We start from the raw sequence: 14,937 nt of genomic DNA, 5'->3' as shown, positions 1-14,937 counted from the left end.
TCAAGGCAGCATTAGACCAGCAACTCTTGTGTTCTGCAAAATAAATTACTGCTTTTGCAAAAGGAGTCTGGTGGCTTTAGAGAGAGAGAGAGATCTGGCTTGTGTAATGTCAGTTTTCTGTTGGAAAAGGCTGTAAAGTGGTAACATGGTCTTATCCTAAACTTACTGAAGTACTTACCATGCGTAATCCAACCCAAACTGCAACCACTGTCTCACAATGTTAACCACATGTTCTGCCGTGGTCACATATGTGTGAATTTGTGACGTTTGCCTCGGCAGTCGATGGCCACTCCAATGCATTCGCATATTTGACAGCAGCCTTAACAAGATTTTCTGGCACAGCCACTAAAGGGTACTTTGTGCTTCACTATGAGACGCCAGGGGACGATGACACAATGTCGGTATGTAAGTTAGGAAGAGAGGGATTGCTGCACTCATTGCATTTTTTAGGTGGACCTTTTCTATGTGGCTAAAATACGTTTTGCTGCTGACCCTGCCCACAGCAGAGCGTTAACTTTCTACACTGGTACTCCTGCTGCTTTTCCAAACTGGGGAAGCATTTGCCTTCTTCAAGCTGCCTCTTATGTCTGGGATTTTTGTCAAATTTTAACCCACAAAGTCAATTTTACTTCTATCTTAAGGAACATTTCTTTGTATGTGGCATATCTTATACAGAGCTAAGTCCTAGCATAAGACTGGATGATAGCTGCTTGGGTCATTAAACTTGAGTTAACTCTGATCTTTAGCTTCTTCTTCCTCCTGCAGAGCATTCTTTGTTGATTAAGCATTTCTTAGCAGTAGTAACTGTAGTATCTGTGACGTGTAAAAGCAAATTCCAACAGAACGTTATGGATACAACACAGTTGTTTAGTGACATTAAATGACTGCAGTCTCTTCCAGAGAACTCATGTCACGCTGGTCAGATCAGACTGGGTTGGTCAGCCAACAAGGAAGTCTGTCAACCTTTGTAATACCGACGTCACAACAAATGTAGTGAAACACACATGCACACAATCCTCACACCCACACAATTCAGTGGAAGCCTTTTTCAAGTTACTCAACAGTAAGTTACATATTTCAGTTAAATCTCAGCAAAACAAACATCAGTTACATACAGTATTATATTTGTTACTCTTTTGTTGTGTTCAAAGTTGCAAGTTTGGTAGAAAAAACTAAGGACTGTATGGTTGACACCAGATTGTTCTCTTATACTGCTGACTGTTTAAAAAGTCCTATGTACTCTTACTGAATGACTCATTCAGCTCCACCCACCAGTGGTTCACTTGTCTCTGAAGGAGGAAGTTACTGCTCATTCTCCGTAGGGCTCTTGTAAGGCAAGACAGCATGAAGGTAAGAGCTTTTTTTTTTCCCGTGGCTTTTTAAGTCAATACCTTTTATTGTTGTGAACATGGTGCTTATCTTATTAATGTCAGAGACGAAGACTGTCTGGTATGTATTGACATAGTTCTGAATGAAAGTAATACCCGAAATGGCATTGAGGAGCGATGTTGTTCAGTAGTGTGGGTTTGTGTGTGTGTGTGTGTGTGTGTGTGTGTGTGTGTGTGTGTGGGGAGGGGAGGGGAATCATAGCTTCTCAAAATAAATATCTTAGTCGCTAGATCATAGCATGCAGCAGGAGTAGTAAACAATACTTCACCAAGTTTTAGCCACAGTTAAACTAACATCTGCATGCAACAGAATCAGAATATCTTTTTGGCATGTGTATGAGTAACTATCTGATAGTAGGAGTGACATGTACAAACGTGCTCTTCACACTTTGCTTAGTATTTGTAACAACATTCATGACTAAGACAAACGGAGGACTGTTAACAGAATAAATCACTGCTACTAGTGTAAATACATGTGTTTGCTGATTACATACACGACTGCTTTAGTTAAAGGATAAAGTGCCCAAGTGACTAAAGTTAACAATACAAGTGCTGGGAATGGGAATTGATTATGAAACTGTTATCCAGTATTCATAACATCGTGAACTGTGTGAACTAACATTGTAGAAACGAATGAGAAATCAATGAAAATGAGAGGGGAAATAGAAAGTGTGCCTGTGTTCTCTGTCTTTGTTGAAAGAAAAAGTGTGTACCAACGGCAGCTAAACAACTAAACCTCTCCTGCCGCAAGTCTCTCACCTCAGGTTTAACAGTTTCACCCTACAGTCATTTACAGTCCTTTCTATTCTTTACCCATGTGAGTGAGCTTAAGTATCACACGGCTATCCCATTTAAAGATGTGGGATGTGCGTAGGCTATCTTTCAGCCAAAAACTAATGGCATGTGCTTGTTTCCTCGAAACAATACAGCAGGGCAACTCGTGTTCTGTACAAACATGTTACCTCATGTGGGAATTCCCATTCATCACTCATTTAAGAAACCGAACATCAACTAATACCAATGAGGTCTTTCTCCAAAACTCGTCTCTCACCATCATACAAGAAGACAAAAAATAGGAATAACTTTTCAATAAATAGCAGTGTAACATGTTAAAGGACCAGTGTGTAGGATTTAGTGCCAGTGAACTTGCAACCATCCAACTGCAACCAACTCATCTCACCCTCCCCTTCCAAGTGTATAGGGGAACCTACCTAAGATGATGAGAAAGGCCCTATCTAGATCGAGGCCTGCATTCTCTCACATGATTTTTTTTTTTTTTTTTTTCAACAAAAGCATTTACTGCAAGCTTAGACACTCAAGTAAATGTTTGAGACTCTCTAGACAGGACTTTAAACAGACAACATGTATCAAAGTGCAAAACACTAGAACTAGAAAAAAAAAAAAACAGGAACACTTAATCAAATTGATTAACCTAAATGCTTCTGAAAATACAGAATGGCAATGCACTGTATGAAATTTGTATTATTGAGGTTTGTGTGATCTGAGGCGTTCTGCTGTGTTTTTGTCCAACAGGAACAAATGAATCATTGTGATTTAGAAATCAGCTTGCATAGATGAGGTCGTTATTTTTTTTTTTACAATTTATCATACAGCCATATCTCAAGCCAGTGTTTGTTTTGACCATTGTGGGCTACTGTAGAAACATGGCAGTACGACATGGCAGACTACAGCTGAAGGACCTCCTCCTTTTGTAGAGCTGTAGAGCTGTTATGTTGGATAATTACTATATCAGAGGTGCTGGTGTATCAGACATGAGCCAGGTATTGCTATAAATCAGAATTACCACGGTCATTTAATAGTCAAACACATGATGTCTGTGGTTTTATGTGAGCACGTTAATAAATCTAGAATTCCATAGTTATTAATATCACTTTCATGGCCCATCTGGTATCACTCTTCCTGAAACCTGACACTTTCTGTACTCCACAGTATACTTGGGTAATTATACGGCCCATGGGAATTTCCTTGATGTGGTTTCTGGTGTGGACAGAGACACTGCTGCAATAAGGCCAACTAGAATGAATCACAGTGTGTTTCCCCGGAAGTCCTCTTTTGTCTTAAAGCTATTTTTGCTTATAAGATTCTGTTAATTTGTGTTTTAAGTACATTTCAATACAAAGAACTTCTCTCAAAGGAGTGAAAGTAGCATGAAATGTAATTTCTACATTGTTTAGTATGAGTAACGTGATACTAGGTGTCTCAGAAGACAAAGTGTGTGATACATTTTGATTGGCAGAAAGCTTTCACAGTCCCTTTCCTGTTACACCAAACCCTTCAACAAAAACAACTGAGATTCTGTTTACCACCTGGGAGTTTCCTGAGAGTTGAGATGTAGCTGGCTGCTAGTTTATGAAGGAAATTGATTCCCTTTCACACCAAAACAAGTGTGAGCTAACTAAAACTACATCTTTATATGGTATTTATAATATACCACATACAAAATAATAATAATAATAAAAAAAAACTCAAAGACAGTCTGTGTGTGATGCCAGATTCCCCCAGCAGGTACAGGAATACACCCCTCAACACAAACAGTCTTTTTCTGATAATACTCACTGGGACTTTCCTCTAACTGGTGACTGTTGAAAGCACTTTTTTGGATGTGATTGTCAGATGACAGAAATAATTTTTCCTACTCTATCTGTCTGTCTGTGTGTATGTATATATATACATGTATACATATATGTGTATATATATATATGTGTGTGTGTGTGTATATGGGACTAGCCCTCATGTAAAAATAATAATAAAATAAAAGATACACGTAAAAAAAGAAAGGAAAACAATATTGTTCATAAAAGTACAAGATACTAAAAACAATTCAAGTAAAAAAGGAACAAAACAAAAGCTGAATGCTTTTTTATGGATTTAAAGTCACCAACAGCACTGATTTTTAGGGTGTTTTTTAAAGAGTTCCAGGGAGTTGGAGGACAAAACATCTTCTCTGCTTGGAAAAACTCAAGGGACTCTTAATGTAAGCCAGTCATTGAATTATGTTTGATGTGGTCCACAGGATCAAACCAACAAAGATGAGGTGTAAGGTGGAAACTTCCCAAAGAGAGCCTCGTAAATTTACAAATATATCCTTATCCTGTGTCTCAGATAGAGAAGATCACCCAACTTTATACAGAATGCAAAGATGAGCACTATAACTATCACCAGTAAACCTGGAGGAGAAGCAGAGACATACCTATAAAATAACATCATCACAATCCATAACACAAAGAAGATTTAATAATAATTTTCCTACAAAACATAGGAAAGCTAGTTTATCTGTACAGCAAAACATTTTTTGACATAATTTGCGGTCAAGCGAATTTGTCATCAGCCCAAGTACTATGGTATCAATACTCTCTCAATATTAGATCAAATAGAAGTAGAAATATCTCTTGATCTGTAGAACTACAGAAACTTAGTTTATGTGCATTCAATGCATGTTTAAGATCAATAAGTGCAGTTGGGAGGGTGTTTAAGTTCTCCCCAGCTACCTGAGCAGAGTCAGTATCTGCGTATAAATGTATATAAATTTAAAAGTCAAACACCTGACTAAGGTTTAGATTTCTAACAAATAACCCCCTGCCCTCATCTGATACACAAAGGCAAATCGTCTCAGCCTCACAGGCCATTTTTCATTCTTGCTTGAGCGCTCTACTATGAACTTGCCGGCCCAGTGGATTCCTACATGACTGATATTTCAGTGCACAGATTTAAAAGATTAAATTAAAAGATAATAAATGCTAACACAAATGCTTAACTGGTTTGTCTTTTCAACAGGAATCACCGTTCAACCCACAGTGTTCTCTGTAAGTACACCTATCATTACCTACATCATTAGTATTAAGCTGGAAATGTACTTGCTTTTAACTACGTGTTCGTGTACGCACCCCTACGCACCCCTACGCACCCCTACGCACCCCTACGCACCCCTACACTTCATGGCTGCCTCGTGTGTCCGATGCATACGCGAATGCAAATGCATGGTTAAACAGCAAGTATATCTCCGGCCTTAGTATTACAATATTATGATCTTGAAATGTCAGCTGTGGGCATTACAATGCTGTGACTCACAGGCTTTTTCATTGCTTGCACGCAGGGAATGATATCATCAGCAAATAACATTAGCTTATTTCCAACTGCCAGCACCTTCTTGGGTGGGGCATCTAAGATGCTTTCAATGCTGTCTTCATTCTTACTGTAAGTCGCCCACAAAAGATTACCAGGAAACAACTATAAGCAGTGGGCTAAGAACTGACTGAAACATACACGTTTTTTCATTGCACAAATAACTGGTTTCTATGACCTTGGAGGTATTTCTGCCTGTGTCATGGGTTATTAACTGAAGCTCCAGTGCAATGAAGATATGACAGCAACATGAATCCAAATGATCTGATGGGGTAACTTTTTTCCATACCTTGAAAGATTTAAATTTATTTCTTGTAATGCATATCTCTATCCATAACTCTGTAACACAAAAATGTGAGTAGTTAGGAACAAGTGATGAATTAATCAGGAACGACATGATAATGATCTGTGATTTGAGCTGCTGAGAACAGACTGACAGAAACTAATGAATCAGAAGGTAATCACTGTTAAAAATAAATATCTGTGAATCAACACTATCTGAACCAGCCCAAGTTGCAGAAACTTGACAACTCATTAATTTCTGGTTACTTAATCATTAGTCTTTTTTTGTCCTGTCAAGTGCTGCGTGATACTTAGTGGTTACTAAATAGTCCCTCATTACTTCATGATATGGGATTTCTGAAGTTTTTTGAGGTGATTTTTGAAGAAAGTGGAATTATACATTAAAGATGTTGTAGAGCAACGATAAATGTGTGTTCTGAGCTTGTCACACCACAGACAAATGTGTTATTAACCACCAAGCCAAATTTGAATGATCAAATATATAAAATCAGGTCTCAAAGTCATGAAAAAATGTTTTCTCTGCTCTGAAACACTGGGGGTGTGTCCACTCCACTGTCTCAGTGTCAGACACCACCATGACAGAAATATGGATGCTCCTTTTAGTAGCATTACTGGACATGTCCAGACATATTTGAGCCAGGGGATGCTGACTGGATGGTATTATTTTCTTCTGTGTTGGGTTGTTGGAACTGAAGTGAGCTGAAGTGCAATGTTGTTTGTCTGTCAGTTTGTGGGGCTCGTGGTGTTGAGGGAAAATGTCTCCAGCATGTCACCAGGCCATGAATGTCCACAGGTCTAACTCAACAATTCAGTATTAAATAGTTCTCAGTCTTTTCGCGTGTTTACAGCAACTTTGTTCTAACTACTCACATTTTAGCATGAAAAGCCACAGGAACAACCGCAGTGGGTGGGGTTGTCACACTACCATATTATTCATAACACTGCTAACTCTCAAACTGAGTTTCGAGATAAACAACGGAAGGAACTTTTGATATGGCGCTCCTCATGGATTCAGAAAGAAACTCGTTCACATATGCATACTGATGAACTATGACTAATTGTTTTTTTTTTGTTAAAGAGGAGTGGCACAGTTTAATTTCAGCTTTTTGAATGATGGTTGGTGACAGAGGGCAAGTTCAAGTCAGGTTTGATCAAGCAATATGAGCGCACGTGTTGCTCAAGAGGCAGTCAACCAAACCACTTGTTAACAGTTTCTTTGGGCATAAGGCCAGAGAGAAGAATCATTTTTTTCTGTGAGGATGAAGTTGTTTTTATGGCTGTGTGTTGCTGTAATCTCATAGTGGTATCTGGGTAATCACCTAAACAATTCATTAACCCCCCCCTTCTGTCTTTCAAGAAACCAAAGGATTTCCCTCCCCTTCCTGGCTCTGGTTTTCATGATGACATGGCACTTTGTGGTCACAGGTGAGCAACTGCATCATAACCTTGCATCAACAACATACCTTAAATTTTGTTTTACAGTGAAACCAGTTATTTAACTAAATAATTGCGCATGAGAACTGTGGTATCACAGCAGAATGCTTGGCTGCACATGAATAAAGCAATACCAAACATATCATAATACATATTATATGTATATATATATATATATATATATACACACACACACACAAGTATCACAGTATTAAAGTAATGTGATTTGATTACTTTTTCTTAGTTTTGCAAACCAAATATGGTGAAATTAATGTTTTGTGTTCATTGTTAGATTTATTAATTGTTTCTACCGCATTTTTTCCTTTGTTATGCATTTAGATTAATATTGGTAATTATGCACATTTAAATGTAGCCTACTTTGTTAAAGCATGCTTATTCACTTCACACTCCAACTTCAGGTAAACTGCTAACACTGGTTGTGTTTTTATCCACAAACCACCCTGGTCACCAGCATCATCACCTACAGTCCCAAAATATTGTTAATTAGTAGCTGTAGAAGTAGTAGAAGTAGTATTATTGACAGCTTAGCTAGCTAACTGAATGTCTATGTAGCTAACGTTAGCCTTACCTCTAAAGTTGATGTGAAAGGTTTCTTTAAATTTGATATTGAGTCCTTGGATGATGACAGCACTTTCACATCTAAAACATAACTGTACTGATTTAAAGACTAAATAATGGTGAAATTTCCACCCAGTAAAAACATTTTTCATGTTTGATATGAAGCTACAGCCAGCAGCAGGTTACTTTAACTTAGCATGATAGCTGGAAACCAGAGCCACGCTAGCTGATTCCCCATTTCCAGTTTTTTGCGAGTGGTATCAATCTAACTCTTAGCAAGAGAGTGAGCAAGCATATTTCCTCAACTATTCTTAGGCCCATAAATCTACTTTCACAGTCCCACCACCTTCATCAAACCCATTTATATCTTCATTATCAGCTATATTAAAAGCTACCTGTCCCCTACAAAACTTCAAACAGGCAAAGTTAGTGACAAGCTGGTGAAAAAGGCTGAATATCTGTCAACCAAGACAAAAAACATTTTCCTCAGTAATTGATGAGAAAAAAAAAATGAGCTAAAACATTCATGAAGTGACGAGAAACACCCACACACAAGGTGATAATGAAAAGAGAAACTTTTGGCTCACTGTAACACCACTTTTGATATTGTGACCTTTACAGCATGTAAAACATGAAGGGGACACCACTAGTAATGTACTTCATACAAGGGTAAACAGGGTGAAGAGGAACTGAGATCAGTCTACTACGTCATTAAGCGGAGCTCTCAAAACCATAAACTCCTGACCTTCACACCCACTTACAGCCTAAATTAAGACTTTTTACACAACATGTATTGCCTATGTTGATTTCAGCAAATCTGTCACATTTTTTATTGTAATGAACAAGAAAATGTTCACAATTTCTCATCAGAGACTAAAGTAATACGTTAAGTTGAAATTTCAAATCCCTGCCAGAATTGTTTGTCTGTTTCCCGTTAATTAGAGTTGAAATTCATCCCAAATGTTCGCTGAATGAGTAAATGTCTGTTTATGAGGAGTAAGAAAACATTAATAATCTTTCAGTAGCTGTAGATGTTTGTAACAGTAAAATTCATCGATATGTGAATGGAGTCTGGCAGGCAGTGAGACAGGCAGCCACTTAACTCAAAGCCCAGAGTGTGTATTTTCGAAGCAGGGGTCTTTTGTTTTCAGGATAATGGGCTTAATCTTACATCGACAGACAATTGCTAGTCATAAACAGCTTACAGACTAGGATTCACCATTGCTTGTTATTGTCAAATTATGATGTTGTGCATGTCCTGCAGAGCTCTTGCATCCTGCATTGATTTTACAAATCAGTGTTTTGGCTTGACTCAGAACAGCAAAACAACTCTGATCCCCCTCTTAATTTTCTTTTTGTTTTTCCTACTCACTACACAGATGAGTCAATCAATCTACACTTTCACTTTTATATACATGTAATGTAAAATGATACTAACTCAGATATTTGGGGTATTGTCAAAGCTGATGATATCCCTTGCTGGAAATAGGCTTCCTATGACACACAATTTGCAATTAGCGATCACACATTTTTTTTTTTTTTTTTAAGCAGCTCAAAATTGTTTCTGATTGTGCACCTGCTTACTTTTCTTTTGCAGAAAGTACTACTCCAATCCAGTTCAGAGGGGAGGTTGGAGGAAATCTGACTATTGACTGCCCCTTTGACAAACAGAGGAACATCACATTGTTCTACCTTCAGAAGAAGGAAAGTACAGGGGAAAAGTTTGTGGATGGCTACCATGCATCAAGATATATACCACGAAATCAAAACAAGACCAGAGTGGATCTAGGCACAGCAACTGTGCACATGTACAGTCTGGAGATCTCAGACAGTGGTGACTATTGCTGCTATATCCGGTACAGTGAGGCCAACATTGTTGAAATCGCTGTTCAGCTCAGTATCACAGGTATGAGTCTATTAATTTTAACATATAAAAATGTATTTGACTGTTAAGGTTTTTGATTGATAGGAGTTTTGGTTTCTAACACTTTACAATACCATGATGGAATAGTGCTGAAGACCTATGTCATCCATCTGTGTCTTCTTCATGCCCACCATCAAGCAAACAAGGAAACTTTCTAAACAGGTCATCTACAGGACTAGTGCAGAAAAACACTTTTATAGTAATAGGCAACAGCATTTTCATCTCTTCTCATCTTATGAATTTAATGTTTATACCCAGTGAGCATTTTTCAGATGACAAGATGTTGAAAGACCGCTATGGCCACTGGTGAAAAGATGTTGAGAATTAGTTCAAAAGTTTTTCGCCAACTATTTGAAGATATTGACTGAACATTGACATTTCAACCATGTTTTATTTGTATCAGTGAAAATTTTCATGCTCTATAATGTGTAAATGAAAACCTGTTTCACTTTGGAGCGCAATTAGGCAAATACATAGAAATTTCTCAGTTGAAACCCAGAAAAGTTACTTGGTCCAGATAGGTCTCTAGCCCGAGTCACAGTGCTCTGCTTCTAATGCTCACACTATATGAGCTCCACAAGCAACGCTGCTCCTCCACACCCCACCCTCCTCAAGTGCTGTCACTTATCCAGTCAACCACAACCACTTCCTGTCTGCTTATAAAGTCTGTGTAAAGGGAAATCAGAGTGTGTAGTTCTGAATTGTAGAGTTAGACTGTTAAACTGTTGTTAACAATTTCTGTGTTCAGGATTTTTTGGGTGGACCTAAAATATGGCAAATACCTTTGGAATGGTTGAAGCGGTAACCAAAATGCCTCAGTAATTGCACACGCATGTTAGGCTACAGCAAGAGGCGCTGTTTCTTTATTTTATATTAAGAACTTCTCCTATTACAGTATTCTAGAGGCTACTTCTTGTAGCTGTATACTTCATATCATCAATGCATCAAAATCACATCTTCGGCAGACCACCTTCAAGTTTCAAAATTAACATTGTTATTAAACAGATTTGTGTTTTGTGACACATTGATGTTGTAACCGCATTTTAGCGAGTTGAAAAGAGGGTGAAGAGACGTCTTTCAAAAAGAAATTAACGTTGAAAGGCAGTCTACTATCTGACAGTGCTTTTTTTATTCTTTCTCTCTTTTCCAGCAAACTACAGTAAACCTAAAGTCACACAGACGTGTAGTGATGGTTTATTTTGCCATGTGACGTGTGCCTCATATGGCGGCTATCCACAGACCAAGATCACGTGGAGCGCATCAGAGAATCCAATGGTGAAGGTTCTGAACAGCAGTGAAAGGCCCAATTTAGCCACCATGTTGTTCGACAGTTTCAGCACTCTGTACGTCAACTGCTCCGGAGGAAAACTGAAGCACCTCAGCTGCTCCGTGGGCGAAGTCACCTCGGACCCGTTTTCAGTCTGTGAGTATTAAACTCAAGAAATATCAGTTTCTGTAGCAAAATATGTTTTATGCTGGGCAAGTTTTGGGAAGTGTGAAAGGCAACGGAAAGCCCTTCACATAGATCCCCTTTGATGGCTACTTTTTCAGGAATGTGTGAGGGAAATTTTTCAACCTTTTATATCCTATCAATGATGGACTGTTTGACTTTCACATTAGACCTTCCAGAAAGACACTTTAAATGTTAAAGGATTATTATGCAGGATTTGTTGGTTGCTGTTTCTAAATCAAAGCCGCCCCCTCCTCCCCAGGCTCAGCGAGTCAGAGAGTGACAGCAGCAGTGGTTGAGCAGGAGTGGCATTAATGAGAACAAAGCAGTGAATCAGAGAAATAAAATGTTACAAAACGAACATTTTCACCTGAAGATGGTTCTAGGAGAAAAGCCACCAAAGTTATTAAAGTTCCAACCCTGCTATCATGACTTAAAATCTGCCAAAATGCCACTGGATCACATGTATTTGGCTGATGTGAAATAGGCATTGTCCAGCACAAAAAAATCCCTGAGTAAGATTTGTCATCATCCATTTTCGGCACACCGCCCTTTGGTGTAATCAAATATAAAAATACTTTTTTGTGCTTTTGTAGGTGATAACTGTTGTCTCACTTTAAGTCAGATGCAAATTATTTTGGTTTGGTCCAAGTTTTGAGATCCTTTAATGTGATTCCTAATTTTTTCTAATGGTTACACTGATTCTGACAGTGATAAATTGTTACTGTTGCTATGCAACTTTGTAAATATAGTTTTATAATACTGACAGCATCACAAAGAAAAGTTACATTCATGGTACACTAGTTTGAAGGACATAGGAATTTCAAAGATGGAAATCTCAAAACCAGGGTTAATAACACCAGCACTATTTGCATGGCTAAACCATTAAGACAGATTTTTTTTTATGCTTGTATTTGGGGTGAAGTGACAGCCAAACTTAAGAATGCCACAGCACAATTTGAAATCTGAAAATCAGCTCTTTTAGCAAATTATTAAGGCTTTAAATAAGAAGCTATATATTTGAGATGTGGTGATTTACATCTTCAGAAGGAACAAATAGGTATGGGGCTGAGACCACAGACATTGTAGTGAAAATATCGACTAACAAACAGTCTTAATTTTGGTCTTTTAATGGGATTTATTGACAGTAAGAAAAATATTGAATGTTGCTGGCCTCATACTTTAAACTGAACAGACCCCTTTCATCTATTCCTGATTATGATAAGCATTCATTCTCCACTGTAGGTACACCCAAGGATCCACCTGATTTTACAGTGGTTATAGCAGCCATCTGTACAGTGTGGTTTTTCTGCATCATTGTGGCGATGGTGCTGTGGTGGAAATGCAAGAAAGGTAAGGACAGATATGATAATGTCGCTGTTCTACACACACTTGCATGTACAAAGATGCCAGAGTGACTCTAAAGTCATGGACAAACACCTCACAGCACTTTCTATGCTGGTTTCCAGGACAAAGAAGAAATGTGCCCCTCGAGTGGAGACCAAGTGTATCTGAGGGGTGAGTGGATGTTTACCCTGCACAACTGCCCACATTTATAAGGTGGCAATACCAGTGTTATAGTGAAGACCATCTAAACTGAGACCAAAACTAGAGTGTATTGAGACAGAGGCAAGACCAAGACAGGGCGAGGCCAAGTCAAGACCAAGTGCTGTCACATCAGTTTCAATTCAATATGCTTTATTGGCATGAATGTTTTGTGAACAATATTGCCAAAGCATTAATGATAATGATGATTACAAAAATAACATAAATTAATCCAATAATAAAAATAATAATATATATAATTGAATACTAATAATAACAATAAAAAATCATGTAATAATTTAAATTAAATTAATAAATTAAATATACATTCATTTCTAGCGCTCTCACCCATCTGATGTAACATATCTTAATATATTTATTTGTCACAAGCAATTTGTCCACGCTGTCCCCTCAATCTCTAACACGGCTTATGTCCCTCAATATTTTAACTAAAGCACGTAGCTTGCACACATAGCTTGGTCGCAAATATGTGGCAAGCAACTGAAACTAACGCCCTGAAACAAACAGTACACGTATGTAATATATACAATATATGGCAAGAGGTTTCTAAAGAGTTTTGGCACAGAGGCAGCTTGCTAACGAGACCTAGCTGGTTTTTCTCACTTACATTTAGCTTATCTTTCTTTATGTTTCCTTTCTGAGTGCTGACATGGTCCCAGCTGTCTCAGTGAGCATTTCATTGCAGAATTTACACACTGGTGTGTGTTTTATTATACACACAGTTATTTTCTGGTAGTGAAGGGGAGCGGGCAGGGATTACAGCCATGAGCAGTAACACAAACTTCAGGTTAGAAATTAGTTAAGTTATTGGTTGCATTTGAAGCAGGAAGTTTTATGTTCAATCACAGTAATGATGTCAGCAATTGTGGTCTTGACCGGTCTTGAAGTAAAGCCCTCTTTGTCTGAGATCGAGTAAAGCTGCGATAAATTCCAAGATGAGACTGAGAATGTCAAAAAGTGTCAAGACGAGCAAGATCTTGAGTAGAAAAACACCACGCAATACTTTGATTTTGTTCAAAAGTAATGTAAAATATAAGCTGATAAGGAGCTGCTTTTCAAGATTGTGTGCAGTCCTATTTGTCTCAAAATGATCCTTGGGATTTTTTTCATTTTCTCCAGGGAGGCAGTGAACCTCAATGACAAAAATGGATGTGAAGAAGCACCCTGACCACTCCAGGATCTAAGATCTAGAACTATGACTGTATGTCACGCAGGTGTACGTTACATTTGTGACTGACTGGCTTCATACAATCCAGGAATGGCCTGTGACCGCCGGAGTCGGTGACTGACTGCTGCTGACGTTTCACTGACACTTGTGACTTCTGAGTGTTTTTGGGGAAGTATTCACTATCATGGTACTGATGAAGTACGCCTGTATACTGAGAATGGCTGACTTCCCAAAAAAAGGACTTTTCCAGTGGCTTGTGGCGAGATTGTTGTTATATAATGGAAAACAGTCTCTGAGGGAAACACTTCCAGGCACTGTGACAGTGAAATCAAAAGCATGAAAGACTGTTTGGAAAGTTTGATGACATGTATGTTTTATTGTTGACACTGGGGCGACATGGAATCTGTTACTCAGGTTATATGTGTCACTTTTGGACTGTGTTTTTTACAGTTTTAAAACAGTATATTGTTGTTATTGTTGCACTTTAGAATTCCTCTTTATATTTTGTCTACAATATCATGTTGTCTTTTGCTTTGTTTTGTTTTTTCAATTTTATTTAAGGCACATGGTAGAACAGTCAACATTAGTTTGAAAGCGATCGAAAGATACTTCAGCTCCCTAATTTGTGTCCAGGGTTTTGTGCTTTATTTAGTTTTGTCCATCAGGTATAAGCAATAACTGTGAAAAATTATGGATGCTAAAAATGTGTTTGCATATGAATTTGTTTTATGCATTTTACTATTTAAGTGATTACTTCCACGAAAGACTACAGTGTTCCTTGTGAGGTGCAATATTGAATACAAAGCGAAGAGGCCTCTTTTCATATTATATTTTTCTTAAAGCTACTAGATGGAACGTTATTATTTTATTGATTTTGAGGTCCCTTTTGGACAAAAGAGGTCGTGTTTCCAAGCTGTAATAACCCACCCATTTTTGAGAATTGGGACAAATCATGTCCTACCAAAAATAAATACATACATAC

The 14,937-nt window shown here is 38.0% G+C and overlaps 1 protein-coding gene across 1 annotated transcript; it reads left to right on the top strand.

Moving 5' to 3' along the window:
• Positions 1-1,298: 1,298 nt before the first annotated feature.
• LOC146329120 (programmed cell death 1 ligand 1-like) lies at positions 1,299-11,820 on the top strand. The gene is made up of 5 exons (XM_084718106.1): positions 1,299-1,350; positions 5,184-5,212; positions 7,192-7,259; positions 9,445-9,753; positions 10,922-11,820. The coding sequence occupies exons 1-5, from the start codon at positions 1,345-1,347 to the stop codon at positions 11,203-11,205; spliced, it is 696 nt and encodes a 231-aa protein (XP_084574232.1). The 5' UTR covers positions 1,299-1,344; the 3' UTR covers positions 11,206-11,820.
• Positions 11,821-14,937: the final 3,117 nt, after the last annotated feature.

Source organism: Lutjanus erythropterus, chromosome 4 (genome assembly GCF_056507025.1).
Source record: "Lutjanus erythropterus isolate fLutEry1 chromosome 4, fLutEry1.hap2, whole genome shotgun sequence".
Taxonomy (NCBI): domain Eukaryota; kingdom Metazoa; phylum Chordata; class Actinopteri; order Lutjaniformes; family Lutjanidae; genus Lutjanus; species Lutjanus erythropterus.
This window is presented reverse-complemented; position numbering and strand designations above follow the sequence as displayed.